General features: G+C 45.8%; 1 protein-coding gene across 5 annotated transcripts in view; it reads left to right on the top strand.

Annotated features, from left to right (window-relative positions):
* The window catches only part of LOC106568440 (endoplasmic reticulum metallopeptidase 1), a 50,173-nt gene that overhangs the window by 22,263 nt on the left and 9,111 nt on the right, over positions 1-18,799 (top strand). For all 5 annotated transcript variants that reach the window (XR_006758422.1, XR_006758423.1, XR_006758425.1 and 2 more), the window contains exons 10-13: positions 12,422-12,596; positions 16,223-16,413; positions 16,764-16,916; positions 17,459-17,661. Coding sequence is in view for 1 of the 5 variants with exons in the window: in XM_014138771.2 (XP_013994246.2) it covers positions 12,422-12,596; positions 16,223-16,413; positions 16,764-16,916; positions 17,459-17,661 (722 nt within the window). In the remaining 4 variants the exon portion in view is untranslated. The remainder of the gene's footprint in view (positions 1-12,421; positions 12,597-16,222; positions 16,414-16,763; positions 16,917-17,458; positions 17,662-18,799) is intronic.

The following is an 18,799-nucleotide window of genomic DNA, read 5'->3' as shown; positions in this document are numbered from 1 at the left end:
CTCCTGTTCCCCAGTAATAATTTAACCTACATTTGGTGTATAATCTTACTGCAATAAATGTTTAGTTCTGCAGGAGTTAACATTAAGGCTATGTGAGAGGTTATAGACCTACAATCAGTGTCCAGATTTCAGTTTCCATTTTACCCATCAGCTACAGTTCCCTTGACGTGCCATAGGCCTATTTGAAGTGCGATCTTGTGACTGTTGAATTTGTATAGCGCCTCACAATCATCACACATAACACTGTTATCATCCTCTTTTACCACTTCATCAAATCTTTCCCAAACATTACTTTCTGGTCCTCCCTTCTCTTTATTTTCAACTCTACATTTCACAGCTTTTCTCTTTATTTAAGTAATCTCCGACATTGTCCTTTTTGCCTTCGTGGATCGACGTTAACGTTTTCTGCCCGTTCCCAGGCGTGTGGCCTATTTGGCGGTAGTACAGTTTGGCCCTAAAGCTTTTGCACTAATATCAGATAGTCTAAAATAATAAAAGAAACTATAATGTAGCCTATAGATACAGTTGACCGGGAAGTTCATGAGCAGATGAGCTCCTGAATCTTTCAGAATTATTCTACAAAAAGATAGATTTAGAGTTGGATAAAGTTTAGATTTTTTTTTTTTTTTTACAAGAACATATACATGATACTAACCTTAATTCCAAATCCAAACTCCAAACCCACATCCTAACCTTTAATTCCAAATCAAAACTCCAAACCCACAGCCTCGTTTTGGACCAAATTCTCACTGCTAATGTTTCTTACTGCTATCCAGCAAACCTTCTGATAACCCAACAACCAGCAATAGAAGCACAACAGAAACCCGAAAAATATAATCCAACCTGGAACTGAGTAAGTAATGTTCAGTCTGAAGCTACTTCTAAAGCCTAGTAGGAAAATAACATTACAATAATCTTTAGATATTTTACTTCATAAAGACTGAATGCTAAATTAAAAGGCTACCAAGCTTGCTAGGAAAGAACAGATCCTGCTGCAACTTCAGTTAGCACTGAGGTGTGAAGTGAGAGGTGTGAAAACCCTTCAGCCCAACTATGGCAGCTATGAGTTCCTCCCCCAACCAAATTTTGCCCCCCTGCTCCATGCCTTCCTCCTTTGCAGAGGTCACCACAGTACAGTATCCCTTGGATATAAAAAATGAGAGAGTACAAAGAGAAGCTCCTCATGGACAATCCAGAGACACTTTTTTCTGACTGCTACAAAAATAGGAAAGAAAGCAACTTAATCTTTCACACAGACCATCCCTGGTCATTGCACACTGCTATAAGCGCACAACACCCTCCTACGAGAGAGGGTATTGGCAGAGGGTGGAAGATCAGAATACCGGAAAACGAGGACCCTGAGACAACCTATTCAATCTATACAACAATGGAACAGTGGCGGGAGGCAACTTCAAAACATTTTCAGCAGGACGTCCACAGAATCAAAGAGAGCTTCTCCTGCCGTGCTATCTCTTGATGACAACTACCCCACTCCAAGCTAGTCTGATTACACCTCTTCAAACCGCCCTGCAGACGAGGAGAGTCACCCCCATAGTCGAGAGGGATACATTCAGAGATGGTGAGCTAGTCCACACACTCCAGATAGCACAGAACCACAAAACAGACCAGCACAACCACACACCCCTCTCCCAAATGGACCTGAAGGTGGAGATAAATGGCTGTCTGGGAGAGCTGGCCGCACTCCGGTCTGTGGTGAGAGAACTTGAGGAAATAGAGGAACACACAGCCCAGATAACATTTACATTACATTTACGTCATTTAGCAGACGATCTTATCCAGAGCGACTTACAAATTGGTGCATTCACCTTATGATATCCAGTGGAACAACCACTTTACAATAGTACATCTATATCTTTTTTTTTGGGGGGGGGGTAGGGGGTGGGTTAGAAGGATTACTTTATCCTATCCCCGGTATTCCTTAAAGAGGTGGGGTTTCAGGTGTCTCCGGAAGGTGGTGATTGACTCCGCTGTCCTGGCGTCGTGAGGGAGCTTGTTCCACCATTGGGGTGCCAGAGCAGCGAACAGTTTTGACTGGGCTGAGCGGGAACTGTGCTTCCGCAGAGGTAGGGAGGAGAGCAGGCCAGAGGTGGATGAACGCAGTGCCCTTCTTTGGGTGTAGGGACTGATCAGAGCCTGAAGGTACGGAGGTGCCGTTCCCCTCACAGCTCCGTAGGCAAGCACCATGGTCTTGTAGCAGATGCGAGCTTCAACTGGAAGCCAGTGGAGTGTGCGGAGGAGCGGGGTGACGTGAGAGAACTTGGGAAGGTTGAACACCAGACGGGCTGTGGCGTTCTGGATGAGTTGTAGCGGTTTAATGGCACAGGCAGGGAGCCCCGCCAACAGCGAGTGCAGTAATCCAGACGGGAGATGACAAGTGCCTGGATTAGGACCTGCACCGCTTCCTGTGTAAGGCAGGGTCGTACTCTGCGAATGTTGTAGAGTATGAACCTACAGGATTGGGTCACCACCTCAATGTTAGCGGAGAACGACAGGGTGTTGTCCAGGGTCACGCCAAGGCTCTTAGCACTCTGGGAGGAGGACACAATGGAGTTGTCAACCGTGATGGCGAGATCATGGAACGGGCAGTCCTTGCCCGGGAGGAAGAGCAGCTCCGTCTTGCCGAGGTCCAGCTTGAGGTGGTGATCCGTCATCAACACTGATATGTCTGCCAGACATGCAGAGATGCGATTCGCCACCTGGTTATAAGAAGGGGGAAAGGAGAAGATTAATTGTGTGTCGTCTGCGTAGCAATGATAAGAGAGACCATGTGAGGATATGACAGAGCCAAGTGACTTGGTGTATAGCGAGAATAGGAGAGGGCCTAGAACTGAGCCCTGTGGGACACCAGTGGGGAGAGCACGTGGTGCGGAGACGGGTTCTCGCCATGCCAACTGGTAGGAGCGACCTGTCAGGTAGGACGCAATCCAAGAGTGAGCCACGCCGGAGATGCCCAACTCGGAGAGGGTGGAGAGGAGGATCTGATGGTTCACAGTATCAAAGGCAGCAGATAGGTTTAGAAGGATGAGAGGAGAGGGAGTTAGCTTTAGCAGTGCGGAGAGCCTCCGTGACACAGAAGAGCAGTCTCAGTTGAATGACCAGTCTTGAAACCTGACTGATTTGGATCAAGAAGGTCATTCTGAGAGATAGCAAGGGAGCTGGCCAAGGACTGCACGCTCAAGAGTTTTGGAGAGAAAAGAAAGAAGGGATACTGGTCTGTAGTTGTTGACATCGGAGGGATCGAGTGTAGGTTTTTTGAGAAGGGGTGCAACTCTCGCTCTCTTGAAGACGGAAGGGACATAGCCAGCGGTCAAGGATGAGTTGATGAGCGGGGTGAGGTAAGGGAGGTCTCCGGAAATGGTCTGGAGAAGAGGAGGGGATAGGGTCAAGCGGGCAGGTTGTTGGGCGGCCGGCCGTCACGAGTCGCAAGATTTCATCTGGAGAGAGAGGGAAGAAAGCAGTCAAAGCATAGGGTAGGGCAATGTGAGCAGGACCAGCGGTGTCGTTTGGCTTAACAAACGAGGATCGGATGTCGTCAACCTTCTTTTCAAAATGGTTGACAAAGTCATCCGCAGAGAGGGAGGAGGGGGAGGAGGATTCAGGAGGGAGGAGAAGGTGGCAAAGAGCTTCCTAGGGTTAGAGGCAGATGCTTGGAATTTAGAGTGGTAGAAAGTGGCTTTAGCAGCAGAAACAGAGGAAGAAAATGTAGAGAGGAGGGAGTGAAAAGATGCCAGGTCCGCAGGGAGGCTAGTTTTCCTCCATTTCCGCTCGGCTGCCCGGAGCCCTGTTCTGTGAGCTCACAATGAGTCGTCGAGCCAAGGAGCAGGAGGGGAGGACTGAGCCGGCCGGGAGGATAGGGGACATAGAGAGTCAAAGGATGCAGAAAGGGAGGAGAGGAGGCAGAATCAGGAGATTGGATGGAGAAGGATTGAGCAGAGGGAAGAGATGATAGGATGGAAGAGGAGAGAGTAGCAGGAGAGAGAGAGAGCGAAGGTTGCGACGGCGCAATACCATCTGAGTAGGGGCAGAGTGAGTAGTGTTGGAGGAGAGCGAGAGGGAAAAGGATACAAGGTAGTGGTCGGAGACTTGGAGGGGAGTTGCAATGAGATTAGTAGAAGAACAGCATCCAGTAAAGATGAGGTCAAGTGTATTGCCTGCCTTGTGAGTAGGGGGGGATGGTGAGAGGGTGAGGTCAAAAGAGGAGAGGATTGGAAAGGAGGCAGAGAGAAATGAGTCAAAGGTAGACGTAGGGAGGTTAAAGTCACCCAGAACTGTGAGGGGTGAGCCATCCTCAGGAAAGGAACTTATCAAGGCGTCAAGCTCATTGATGAACTCTCCAAGGGAACCTGGAGGGCGATAAATGATAAGGATGTTAAGCTTGAATGGGCTCGTGACTGTGACAGCATGGAATTCAAAGGAGGAGGTAGACAGATGGGTCAGGGTAAAAAGAGAGAATGTTCACTTGGGAGAGATGAGGATTCCAGTGCCACCACCCCGCTGACCAGATGCTCTCGAGGTATGCGAGAACACGTGGTCAGACGAGGAGAGAGCAGTAGGAGTAGCAGTGTTTTCTGTGGTAATCCATGTTTCCGTCAGCGCCAAGAAGTCGAGGGACTGGAGGGTAGTATAGGCTGAGATGAACTCTGCCTTGTTGGCCTGCAGACCAGCAGTTCCAGAGGCTGCCGGAGACCTGGAACTCCACGTGGGTCGTGCACTGCAGGAAGAGGTGAGAACTGAGATGCGACAATGAACAACTCATGAGAGCTGGGCCCCCCCCTCCAGGGAAGTCAACAGAACAGCCCACTTCAGACCCCAACCACAGCCTTAACACCACAGCAGGACAGAAGACGAGGCAGGATCCACCAACCCAGCAGACTCCCCCCTCCTGGCACCCTCAACTGCAGCCCATAAACATCACAAAGGAGCAACAGACACCCCTCCCAGACCAGTGAGATATCCTCCCAGAACTGCAAGACCCCCTCCCACCATCAGCCACGTTTCCCCCTAAAATAAAACTAGCCACACCCTCTACCCCTCCCCCCCAGATCAAACCTATTGCCCTTCTGCCCCCGCCCATGTTCCCCACCCCTGCAGCAAGGACCTCAACATGGCAGCCTCACATGCCCAGGCCTTGAATAGAGCAACAGGTCCAACCTCCACTAATACACCTGCCCAAGCCCCATCCTGCGACCTAAGAGGCATGCACCAGATGCTCAGCATGCTCTGCTCACACCTAATGGTCCGAGCCTAAACCACACAAAAACAACACTAGACACTATGGAACACAAAGCTTTTACTATCTCATCCTGGAATATGTAAGGTCTGAGGTCATCTGCCTTTGGCCTAAAGAGCAGGAACCCAGACTTTATCAAAGAAATCAGAAATACAGACATTGCTATCCTATAAGAAACATGGTATAGAGTTGCCCTCTAGGTTACAGAGAGCTAGTAGTCCCATCCACCAAACTACCAGGTGTGAAACAGGGATGACACTCAGGGGGTTTTCTAATTTGGTATAGAGCAGACCTAACCCACTCTATTAAATAAAACAGGAACATTTTACATTGGGATAGAAATTAAGAAGAAGAAGAACCTGTATTGGAGCAGGGGTTGGGAACCTGTATTGGAGCAACGGTTGGGAGCCTGTATTGGAGCAGGGGTTGGGAGCCTGTATTGGAGCAGGGGTTGGGAGCCTGTATTGGAGCAGGGGTTGGGAGCCTGTATTGGAGCAGGGGTTGGGAGCCTGTATTGGAGCAGGGGTTGGGAACCTGTATTGGAGCAGGGGTTGGGAACCTGTATTGGAGCAGGGGTTGGGAACCTATATTGGAGCAGGGGTTGGGAGCCTGTATTGGAGCAGGGGTTGGGAACCTGTATTGGAGCAGGGGTTGGGAACCTGTATTGGAGCAGGGGTTGGGAACCTGTATTGGAGCAGGGGTTGGGAACCTGTATTGGAGCAGGGGTTGGGAACCTGTATTGGAGCAGGGGTTGGGAACCTGTATTGGAGCAGGGGTTGGGAACCTGTATTGGAGCAGGGGTTGGGAACCTGTATTGGAGCAGGGGTTGGGAACCTGTATTGGAGCAGGGGTTGAGAACCTGTATTGGAGCAGGGGCTGGGAACCTGTATTGGAGCAGGGGTTGGGAACCTGTATTGGAGCAGGGGTTGGGAACCTGTATTGGAGCAGGGGTTGGGAACCTGTATTGGAGCAGGGGTTGAGAACCTGTATTGGAGCAGGGGTTGAGAACCTGTATTGGAGCAGGGGTTGGGAACCTGTATTGGAGCAGGGGTTGGGAGCCTGTATTGGAGCAGGGGTTGGGAGCCTGTATTGAAGCAGGGGTTGGGAGCCTGTATTGGAGCAGGGGTTGGGAGCCTGTATTGGAGCAGGGGTTGGGAACCTGTATTGGAGCAGGGGTTGGGAACCTGTATTGGAGCAACGGTTGGGAGCCTGTATTGGAGCAGGGGTTGGGAGCCTGTATTGGAGCAGGGGTTGGGAGCCTGTATTGGAGCAGGGGTTGGGAGCCTGTATTGGAGCAGGGGTTGGGAACCTGTATTGGAGCAGGGGTTGGGAACCTGTATTGGAGCAGGGGTTGGGAACCTGTATTGGAGCAGGGGTTGGGAACCTATATTGGAGCAGGGGTTGGGAGCCTGTATTGGAGCAGGGGTTGGGAACCTGTATTGGAGCAGGGGTTGGGAACCTGTATTGGAGCAGGGGTTGGGAACCTGTATTGGAGCAGGGGTTGGGAACCTGTATTGGAGCAGGGGTTGGGAACCTGTATTGGAGCAGGGGTTGGGAACCTGTATTGGAGCAGGGGTTGGGAGCCTGTATTGGAGCAGGGGTTGGGAGCCTGTATTGGAGCAGGGGTTGGGAGCCTGTATTGGAGCAGGGGTTGGGAGCCTGTATTGGAGCAGGGGTTGGGAGCCTGTATTGGAGCAGGGGTTGGGAGCCTGTATTGGAGCAGGGGTTGGGAACCTGTATTGGAGCAGGGGTTGAAAACGTGTGTGTGTGTGTGTGTGTGTGTGTGTGTGTGTGTGTGTGTGTGTGTGTGTGTGTGTGTGTGTGCATGCATGCATACATACATACATACATACATGCATGCATACATACATACATACATACATACATACATACATACTGTGCAATCCCCGCTGCCTCCAGAATGGATTAGTCTCGGCCTCCAGAATGGATTAGTCTCGGCCTCCAGAATGGATTAGTCTCGGCCTCCAGAATGGATTAGTCTCGGCCTCCAGAATGGATTAGTTCACAGAGATGGGCACGAATTAGACAGGTGTCTCATGTGCCATACAAAAAATATTATATTTATATAGAACGCGCTCTCTCCTGCCAATTTGTGCACATTCATTGTTTCATAACTTCATTGTGTGAATTGTTTGCGTTTGATTGTTAGTCTATCAATTCCCCTTTACATATATCACCAGTAGTACATTTAACGTTAATTCCTATAATTTCTAATCTACAATGTTCATTTCTTTTAATGCATTCAACATATTATTATTATTATTATTATTATTATTATTATTATTATTATTATTATTCCAGTCTTACCATTCTCATTGTAGGAGTGGACACATTGTTTGTAGAGCGCACAACCTATGCTGCTACACTTGAGAAACAAGTTTTGGTTTATTTCATTCCATTTACGAGTTTTGTCAGTTTAGTCATTGTCTTTTATTGGAGTGCTCCTGTCAATGTTGAGTAAGGACGCACAACTGATTACGCATAGGCCTATAGGCTACCTGGCCTGCGTGCAAATGTTGGCATATAAGTGTGTTTCTGATTGGCTTAACCTGTTAGGGCTAGGGGGCAGTATTTGCACGGCTGGATAAAAAAAATGTACCCGATTTAATCTGGTTACTAATCCTACCCAGTAACTAGAATATGCATATACTTATTATATATGGATAGAAAACACTCTAAAGTTTCTAAAACTGTTTGAATGGTGTCTGTGAGTATAACAGAACTCATTTGGCAGGCAAAACCCTGAGACATTTTCTGACAGGAAGTGGATACCTGATGTGTTGTATTACCTTTAAACCTATGCCATTGAAAAACACAGGGGCTGAGGAATATTTTGGCACTTCCTATTGCTTCCACTAGATGTCACCAGCCTTTACAAAGTGTTTTGAGTCTTCTGGAGGGAGATCTGACCGAACAAGAGCCATGGAACGATGATGGCCCATTAGACACCTGGCGCGCGAGTTCATGTTGGGTACCCTCGTTCCAATACGTTATAAAAGAGTATACATTCGTCCACCTTGAATATTATTCATGTTCTGGTTAAAAAGGCCCTAATGATTTATGCTATACAACGTTTGACATGTTTGAACGAACGTAAATATATTTTTTCCCCTCGTTCATGAAGTGAAGTCCGGCGGGCTTAGATCATGTGCTAACAAGACGGAGATTTTTGGACATAAATGATGAGCTTTTTTGAACAAAACTACATTCGTTATGGACCTGTGATACCTGGAAGTGACATCTGATGAAGAGAATCAAAGGTAATGGATTATTTACATATTATTTTCGATTTTAGATCTCCCCAACATGACGACTAGTCTGTATCGCAACGCGTATTTTCCTGGGCGCAGTGCTCAGATTATTGCAAAGTGTGATTTCCCAGTAAGGTTATTTTTAAATCTGGCAAGTTGATTGCGTTCAAGAGAAGTAAATCTATAATTCTTTAAATGACAATATAATATTTTACCAATGTTTTCTAATTTTAATTATTTAATTTGTGATGCTGACTTGACTGCCGGTTATTGGAGGGAAACGATTTCCTCAACATCAATGCCATAGTAAAACGCTGTTTTTGGATATAAATATGAACTTGATAGAACTAAAAATGCATGCATTGTCTAACATAATGTCCTAGGAGTGTCATCTGATGGAGATTGTAAAAGATTAGTGCATCATTTTAGCTGGTTTTATGGTTTTGGTGACCCTGTCTTTGAATTGACAAAACATTACACACAACTCTTGTAAATGTACTGTCCTAACATACTCTAAATTTATGCTTTCGCCGTAAAACCTTTTTGAAATCGTAAAACGTGGTTAGATTAAGGAGATGTTTATCTTTCAAAGGGTGTAAAATAGTTGTATGTTTGAAAAATTTGAATTTTGACATTTATTTGGATTCAAATTTGCCGCTCTTGAAATGCACCTGCTGTTGATGGAGTGCACCACGGGGGGGACGCTAGCGTCCCACCTAGCCCATAGAGGTTAATGCACCACCACTAATGAGCTGTGGAGATTCTCAAAGTAATGTTTTCTTCACCTCAAACGGCAAGCAAACAAAGTCAGTTTTAACATCCATTGAGAATGACAATAGTTCCTCAATGTATTTGAAAAATCTTTCCAGCTCTCTCCCTTTCGATAACAACTCAGCATGAAAGGGAAAAAAGTAATGCTCTGATTCAGTGGAACATAAAATAGGCCTACCTGATTATGCAAATAGCCTACAGCTGTGTCTGTCCTGAGCTCACTGGTGTGGAGAAACTCTGAGGGCCCAAAGTATTTTATACAATGTTGCAAGTTAACTAGCTCAAGCTTCAGGCCAGACCCAAGTTAATAGTTGATACAATGTTTCAAGTTCGTTGCAGACAGACCATGAGTAGCCAATGTGATTTTATAGAATATTTATTTTTATCAGGATATTTTTAACCCGCAGGCCGCAATGTTTTTATTTGTTGGCTTTATAAGCTACTTTTTACGTAGTTGGCAATGGCAATAGAAGGTACTTTGTAGGTTTGTATCATTTTCATGTAGATTGGTTTAGAAATTTGACATACGAAGACGTTATTATAAATTTAAATGAAACTGTTCCATGAAAATGTGCATATGAAAACCATAACTGGCATGCAGATCAGTAGAAATGGTAAGATAAATTGGCATTCCACATGAGAAAGGTTGCCTACTCTTCGTGTAGCCTTTTACCGGCTACTTCAGGAGAGTAATGGCAGAATCTGTGAAAGCCAGCAGCAGCAGCAGCAGGAGGAGGATGGTTGGGTTACAGTTTTGTTTCTTCCTCTAGATCTCTGACTCCCTCTTCAGTCATTTGTGTGTTATTTCATCAAATAGTGATCTTAAAGCATCAAACAATCTTAATGCATCAGACAAGCTCAATGTTTACAGTGCATTGGGAAAGTATTCAGACCCCTTGACTTTGTCCACATTTTGTTACATTACAGCCTGATTCTAACATGGGTAAAGTCGGTTTTTTTCTTCTTCATCAATCTACATACAATACCCCATAATGACAAAGCAAAAACAGGGTTTTAGAAATTGTAGCAAATTTTAATACAGAAATACCATACCGTAATTTCCGGACTATAAGCCGCAACTTTTTTCCCATGCTTTGAACCTCGCGGCTTAAACAATGACGTGGCTAATATATGGATTTTTCCCGCTTTCAATTTTTTTTTCGAAAAAAAAAAACATTCTGTGACGTGCTCAGTTTTTTGGCGGCATGAAGCTTTCATTAGACCAATGAAATTGCCGAACGGGTTAAGGTCAAACAACTTTTTTGTTTACTGTTTAGATTAAATCGAGCGCTCTCAAACTTCCCGTCATTCTGATTACGGTAGTCATTTTGTCACACTCATCATGGCAAACACACGGAGAAATGCATATGATGCAGCTTTCAAGTTGAAGGCGATGGATCTGGCTGTTGGAAAAGGAAATAGAGCTGCTGCACGGGAGCTTGGTCTTAAAGAGTCGATGATAAGACGTTGGAAACAGCAGCGTGAGGAATTGACTCGGTGCAAAAAGACAACTAAAGCTTTCAGAGGGAAGAAAAGCAGATGGCCCGAACTAGAAAATGAGCTCGAAGACTGGGTCAACACACAGAGAGCAGACGGCCGAGGTGTTGCAGCTTATAGACATGTGCGGCTTATTTATGTTAAAAATAATATTTTATTTTAAATTCAGTGGGTGCGGCTTATATTCAGGTGCGCTCAATAGTCCGGAAATTACGGTATTTACATAAGTATTCAGAACCTTCGCTATGAGACTCAAAATTGAGCTCAGGTGTTTTGATTTCATTAAAACACATAGGGTGTGCCTATGTATGGAAAAATACAAGTAAAAAGAATTTGACCAATCGATTAGTCGAAAGAACAGATTACTTTCTGTCGACTAATATTAATTATTTTGTCGGGGACAGCCCTACTCGATACTGCAGTGATTTGTATCACCTGTTAGAAACATCAGAAACTCACACAGTCATATGACTGAAAAAGTTCCACCACCCAGACGCTTTGAAAAGCTTTCAGCAGATACTATTCTGAAACTGTTCAGCTCTGCAGGTTTAAAACAGCATGCGTATGTTGTGCTTTCAACAGACTTGTGTCAATAGTACTATAGTCTAATGCCCTGCAAAGCCACGTTTATACAGACTTAGTTTCTGTTATTGACCCCTCTGTTCTGTCTGTAACCACGTTGGGTTATTTTGGTATTGTCCTGGGTGCATTTGTTCCATGGGTGTGAACAATATCTATATTTTAATATGCACACTGGCATACCATACCACTTGGAATGAAGCTATGTATTGGGCATGTATTGTCAGTTCTATATTTGCCTGCATATTGGGATGTAGCCAATGCTTTATGCCAGTGCTCTATGGTAGGTAGTGGTGCTGTAGCAGGCTAGCCTTTGCTTCCTTCAGAGACACTGAGTGGCAGAGCTCCAGGCCTGGACACAGAGACACTGAGTGGCGCCAGTCTCCACTGTTATGGTTGCAGTAGTAGAAGGCAGTAATTCATACTTCACTACAGTGCCAGGGTAAACTTAGAGGATATTAAGAGGTAGATTAAACAACATTCTCCTCCTGGCAACAGAGTCAGAATTATGTGTGATTCAGGCACAGTACTGGCGATAATGGAGTGGTTTTAAACTCTGTGAATGAGACCTTTTGTTGGTCTTCACACATCACTAAGTGGTGCCGGGAGAGAGAGACGAGAGTGGGTGGAGTGAGAGCGGGGCGGTGGGAGAGAGAGTGAGAGGGCGAGACTGAGCGAGAGAAACTGAGCGAAGTAGAGGGAGAGCGAAAGGGAGAGTCCTGGCCATTCGCCTGTGGGATGTCAGGTTGGGTCTATCTGGGCTGAAGTTCAGACTCTCTCCATGGTTCTCACATGGTCTGTGTAAGGCAGCTCAATAAAACATGCATCAAAACAAATCTGACTGACTATGCAGCCAAGTAGCCATGAGAGAAACACATTTTGATAGACCTTGATGTTGATATAACAATTAAATGGATAAGCCTATTTTGGGGGAATGGATGTCTGTCTGCCCTTATTGACCCCTGTCTGAGTGTTCCTCCTGCATGCTGTATCAATACACCAGTGACAGGGATTGTTCCTTGCTGACCTGGTCTGTCTGTTCCTCCTGCAGGGTGTGCGTCGTCTGGAGGTGGGGGAGCTCTACTTTGACGTGAGCCTGCTGCTGTGGTGCGGTGCCCTGGTCTACCTCACAGCGAACGGCCTCTGCTCTGCCTACGTCCCCATGCTGATGGTGGCCTTCCCTCTGACCACCAAGCTGCTCCTCGCCAGGGAGTTTAAACTCAGAGGTGAGGAGAGAATAGATGGATGGATTCGGATAGTATTCAGACACCTTGAGTTTTTACACATTTTGTTATATTACAGCCTTATTCGAAAATTGATTAAATACATTTTTTTTCCCTCACCAATCTACACACAATACCCCATAATGAAAAAGCAAAAACATGTTTTTATACATTTTAGCAAATGTATAAAAAAAAAACGGAAATAACTTATTTACATAAGTATTCAGACCCTTTGCTATGAGACTCAAAATGAGCTCAGGTGCATCCTGTTTCCATTGATCATCCTTGAGATGTTTCTACAACTTGATTAGAGCACCTGTGGTAAATTCAATTGATTGGACATGATTTGGAAAAACACACACCTGTCTATATATAAGGTCCCACAGTTGACAGTGCATGTCAGAGCAAAAACCAAGCCATGATGTTGAAGGAATTGTCCGTAGAGCTCCGAGACAGGATTATGTCGAGGCACAGATCTGGGGAAGGGTACCAAAAAATGTCCGCATCATTGAAGGTCCCCAAGAACATAGGTGGCCTCCATCATTCTTAAATGGAAGAAGTTTGGAACCACCAAGACTTTTCCAAGAGCTGGCTGCTGGGCCAAACTGAGCAATCGGGGGAGAAGGGCCTTGGTCAGGGAGGTGACTCTGACACAGCTCCAGAGTTCCTCTGTGGAGATGGGAGAAACTTCCAGAAGGACAACCATCTCTGCAACACTCCACCAATCAGGCCTTTATGGTAGAGTAGTCAGATGGAAGCCACTCTTCAGTAAAAGGCACATGACAGCCCGCTTGGAGTTTGCCAAAAGGCACCTACAGGACTCTCAGACCATGAGAAACAAGATTCTCTGGTCTGATGAAACCAAGATTGAACTCTTTGGCCTGAATGCCAAGCTTCACGTCTGGAGGAAACCTGGCACCATCCCTATGGTGAAGCATGGTGGTGGCAGCATCATGCTGTGGGGAGGTTTTTCAGTGGCAGGGACTGGGAGACTAGTCAGGATCGAGGCAAAGATGAGCAAAGTACAAAGAGATCCTTGATGAAAACCTGCTTCAGGGCGCTCAGGAGGTTCACCTTCCAACAGGAGAACGACCCTAAGCACACAGCCAACACAACACAGGAGTGGCTTCGGGACAAGTCTCTGAATGTCCTTGAGTGGCCCAACCAGAGCCCGAATTTCAATCCGATCGAATATCTCTGGAGAGACCTGAAAATAGCTGTGGAGCGACGCTCCCCAAGCAACCTGACAGAACTTGAAAGGATCTGCAGAGAAGAATGGGAGAAACTCCCCAAATACAGGTGTACCAAGCTTGTAGAGCCATACCCAAGAAGTCTCCAGGCTTTAATCCCTGCCAAAGGTGCTTCAACAAAGTATTGAGTAAAGGGTCTGAATAAATATGTAAATGTGATTTTTAAGTTTTTCAATGTTTTATAAATATGCAAACATTTCTAAAAACCTGTTTGTGCTTGGTCATTATGGGGTATTATGTGTAGATTGATGAGAGGGAAAAACAATTGAATCCATTTTAGAATAAGGCTGTAAAATGTGGAAAAAGTCAAGAGGTCTGAACACTTCCTGAATGCACTGTAGATCGATAGATAAGTTGCTTTCCATAAGGAAATTCCTTTTCATGAACAATAAATGGATACAGGTTACTGGATAGACATGGATACTGTTCAATGCTCCCATTGTTATTATTAAGTGTGATGTTTCAGTCAGAAGGTTGTCAGGTCATTTTCACAGCTCAGCAGCAACAACAATACATTGATGTATCACATGATTAGTTTTGAATTGAAAGGGTTTTATATTGATCTCTTATTTGTTTGGTGCAGGTGAAGTACTCTGTTCTCTACCAGCTGGGTCTGGGTTAGGTTAGTTAAAGATTACAGAATTCGGTTGCTGTTAAACATTCTGATTTGTTTCATCCTTCCAACTAAAAGTACGAGTACGACATATCACTTTTACATTAGTATTTTGTGACAAATTCATATTTTACCGAAGTCATGTCGGGAAAAAGTGACGTCAAGAGAAGAACACTACACGAGCAGGAGTGAAGCCACTGTCCACATGAGACGATGGTAGCTATAGCTAGCCACATGCTAACCCGAGTGCTATTACTAGCAGCACTGTCCACATAAGACGATGGTAGCTATAGCTAGCCACATGCTAACCCGAGTGCTATTACTAGCAGCACTGTCCACATAAGACGATGGTAGCTATAGCTAGCCACATGCTAACCCGAGTGCTATTACTAGCAGCACTGTCCACATAAGACGATGGTAGCTATAGCTAGCCACATGCTAACCCGAGTGCTATTACTAGCAGCACTGTCCACATAAGATGATGGTAGCTATAGCTAGCCACATGCTAACCCGAGTGCTATTACTAGCAGCACTGTCCTAATCCAGGTATAATGGCAGACACAAACATTGGCTTCCATGATATCCTGCAAGATATATTGACCAATAAAGATCAGGCAGTTCAGCAAAAATAAAGACATACTGTACCTTGAAATAAACAATGACATTAACACGATTTGGTATTTGACCATTCAGTTCCAAACTGCCTCTGGGAAGCAACGTCAGCACAATAACTGTTCGTTGGGAGCTTCATGAAATGGGTTTCCCTGGCCGAGCAGTCACACACAAGCCTAAGACCACAATGCCAAGCGTCGACTGGAGTGGTGTACAGCTCGCCGGCATTGGACTCTGGAGCAGTGGAAACGAGTTCTCTGGAGTGATGAATCATGCTTCACTATCTGGCAGTCCGATGGATGAATCTGGGTTTGGCGGATGCTAGGAGAACGGTACCTGCCCGACTGTAAAGTGCCAACTGTGAAGTTTGGTGGAGGAGGGATAATGGTCTGGGACTGTTTTTAATGGTTCGGTCTAGGCCCCTTAGTTCCAGTGAAGGGAAATCTTAATGCTACAGCATACAATGACATTCTAGACGATTCTGTGCTTCCAACTTTGTGGCAACAGTTTGGGGAAGGCCCTTTCCTGTTTCAGCATGACAATGCCCCCGTGCACAAGGCGAGGTCCATACAGAAATGGTTTGTCGAGATCGGTGTGGAAGAACTTGACTGGCCTGCATAGAGCCCTGACCTCAACCCCTTCGAACACCTTTGGAATGAATTGTAACGCCGACTGTGAGCCAGGCCTAATCACCCAACATCAGTGCCCGACCTCCCTAATGCTCGTGGCTGAATGGAAGCAAGTCCCCGCAGCAATGTTCCAACATCTAGTGGAAAGCCTTCCCAGAAGAGTGGAGGCTGTTATAGCAACAAAGGGAGGACTAACTCCATATTAATGCCCATGATTTTGGAATGAGATCTTTGACGAGAAGTTGTCCACATACTTTTGGTCATGTAGTGTAAGTCACAACAGGTCTAAATATGTCTAGACAGTGTTATGACCATCTTATAACAGGTTATGTCATGGTTATGGGTGTCAAGTAAAGTGTTGATAAATGTCATTCAAATTATGAAAATAGAAGTGTATTATTATTTTAAAAACTTTTGCATAAAGACTGTTTTAGATGGAATATCATCAATCTACGTTGTTAGATTTGTGGAAATATATCGTGCAACCTTCCCTTTAATGTTAATGTATCTCTCCTGTGTTTCCAGGTGCATCGGTAAAGTACTCTGTTCTCTACCAGCTGGGTCTGGCTCTGCCCTATGTCCATTTCATGTTCCTGATCTGGGTTGTGTTTGAGATCTTCACGCCCATTCTGGGGCGCAGCGGCACAGAGATCCCCCCTGACGTGGTCCTGGCCACCCTCGTCACCCTCACCACACTCTTCCTCTCCTCCTTCTTTGTGAGTAGAGTTGTACCATGGTTAATACTAGCTAGCTTTCCAAAAGAGGGAAGAGGACAGGAACACCAACGAATGGTGTTCCTGACTGTAGTCTTTGTGGAAATAACATTCCCATAGAAACCTTTGGAAGCGCCAGCATAGCAATATTTATTACATTATACTACCAACCAGGTCAGCAGCAACTCCCCTCCACCATGGAATGGAGGATATCAGGCAGAAAGATGAAATGGGTATGATGAGTAGGAAATATCATATCAGCTGATGACTTTAAACAGCTTTGAAGGATCTGATGAGTGTGTTTTGATTCTCTCTTCCCCTCTCTCTCTCTCTCTCTCCCTCTCTCCCCCCAGCTCCACTTCATCTACTTGGCTAGGTCTACTAAGTGGCTGTTGGCAGGTCTGGGAACGGTGTTCACTGTGTTTCTGGTGCTGGTGTTGTGTGGAATGTTCTTCCCCTACACAGCAGACCCCTCGGGCCCACGCCCCAAACGGGTCTTTCTTCAGGTGAGACCATCTGACACACACCCGACTCCCGGCCCACGCCCCAAACGGGTCTAGTCCCGAGACCATCTCAGGCACTTTCTGCTTAGACGCGACACACACACACACACACACACACACACACACACACACACACACACACACACACACACACACACACACCTGACAACTTTTTAAATGGAACCTTTATTTATCCAACCAAGTCAGTTACTGACAGATATAAAAACATTGAATAAACAATCATCTGATGCATTGGGCTTAGTGTGTGTATAGCTCAATTAAATACAGACCTAGGTGGACTTTTATATTACAATGACAACCTGGCAGTGTTGACCATCTGTCTTTCTGCCTGCTCCCCCAAGCACATTTTGATTTATCCAGGACTTAAGAACAAACACACTCTTATTTCAAATGAACAACTGTGTGTCAATGTTGACTATGTCTTTGTCTGCTCCTGCTAAAGATGTTATTTTGAAACAACTCCCTCTCAGGTGTTCTACCATGAGTTGCTGAATATCTTTTCACCTTTTCTCTCTTCCTGTCAGCACACCACTCGTACCTTCCATGGTCTGGATGGCCAGGTGAAGAGCAGAGACTCGGGTCTGTGGATCAACAGCTTTGACTACACTGGCATGCAGCACATCACGCCTATCATACCAGAGATCAACGACACTATCAGGACCAGCTGTCAGGAGGACAGGCCTTTCTGTGGCTACCCCTGGTTCCTACCTGTCAAGTTCCTTGTCAAGTGAGTCATACCCATAGAACTAGGAATTAGAATTCGTAGTATACAGTGCATTCAGAAAGTATTCAGACCCCTTTACTTTTCCCACATTTTGTTACGTTACAGCCTTATTCTGAAATGGATTACATAGTTTTTTTCCCCTAATCAATCTACACACAATACCCCATAATGACAAAATAAACTACTGAAATATCACATTTACATAAGTATTCAGACCCTTTACTCAGTACTTTGTTGAAGCACCTTTGGCAGCGATTACAGCCTCGATTCTTCTTGGGTATGACGCTACAAGCTTGGCACACCTGTATTTGGGGAGTTTCTCCCATTCTTCTCTGCAGATCCTCTCAAGCTCTGTCAGGTTGGATGGGGAGCATCGCTGCACAGCTACTTTCAGGTCTCTCCAGAGATGTTCGATCGGGTTCAAGTCCAGGCTCTTGCTGGGCCACTCAAGGACATTCAGAGATTTGTCCCGAAGCCACTCCTGCGTTGTCTTGGCTGTGTGCTTAGGGTCGTTGTCCTGTTGGAAGGTGAACCTTCGCCCCAGTCTGAGGCTCTGGAGCAGGTTTTCATCAAGGATCTCTCTGTACTTTGCTCCGTTCATACTTCCCTCGATCCTGACTAGTCTCCCAGTCCCTGCCGCTGAAAAACATCCCCACAGCATGATGCTGCCACCACCATGCTTCACTGTATGGATGGTGCCAGGTTTCCTCCAGACGTGACGCTTGGCATTCAGGCCAAAGTGTTCAATCTTGGTTTCATCAGACCAGAGAATCTTGTAGGTGCCTTTTGGCAAACTCCAAGCGGGCTGTCATGTGCCTTTTACTAAGGAGTGGCTTCCGTCTGGTCACTCTACCATAAAGGCCTGATTGATTGGAGTGTTGCGGAGATGCTTGTCCTTCTGGAAGGTCCTCCCATCTCCACAGAGGAACTCTAGAGCTCTGTCAGAGTGACCATTGGGTTCTTGGTCACCTCCCTGACCAAGGCACTTCTCCCCTGATTGCTCAGTTTGGCCGGGCGGCCAGCTCTATGGAAGAGTCTTGGTGGTTCCAAACTTCTTCCGTTTAAGAATGATGGTGGCCACCTATGTTCTTGGGGACCTTCAATGCTGCAGACATGTTTTGGTACCCTTCCCCAGATCTGT

Source organism: Salmo salar, chromosome ssa13 (assembly GCF_905237065.1).
Source record: "Salmo salar chromosome ssa13, Ssal_v3.1, whole genome shotgun sequence".
NCBI classification, from domain to species: Eukaryota; Metazoa; Chordata; class Actinopteri; order Salmoniformes; family Salmonidae; genus Salmo; species Salmo salar.
The sequence above is the reverse complement of the archived record's forward strand: the minus strand, read 5'-3'. Positions and strand labels throughout refer to the sequence as shown.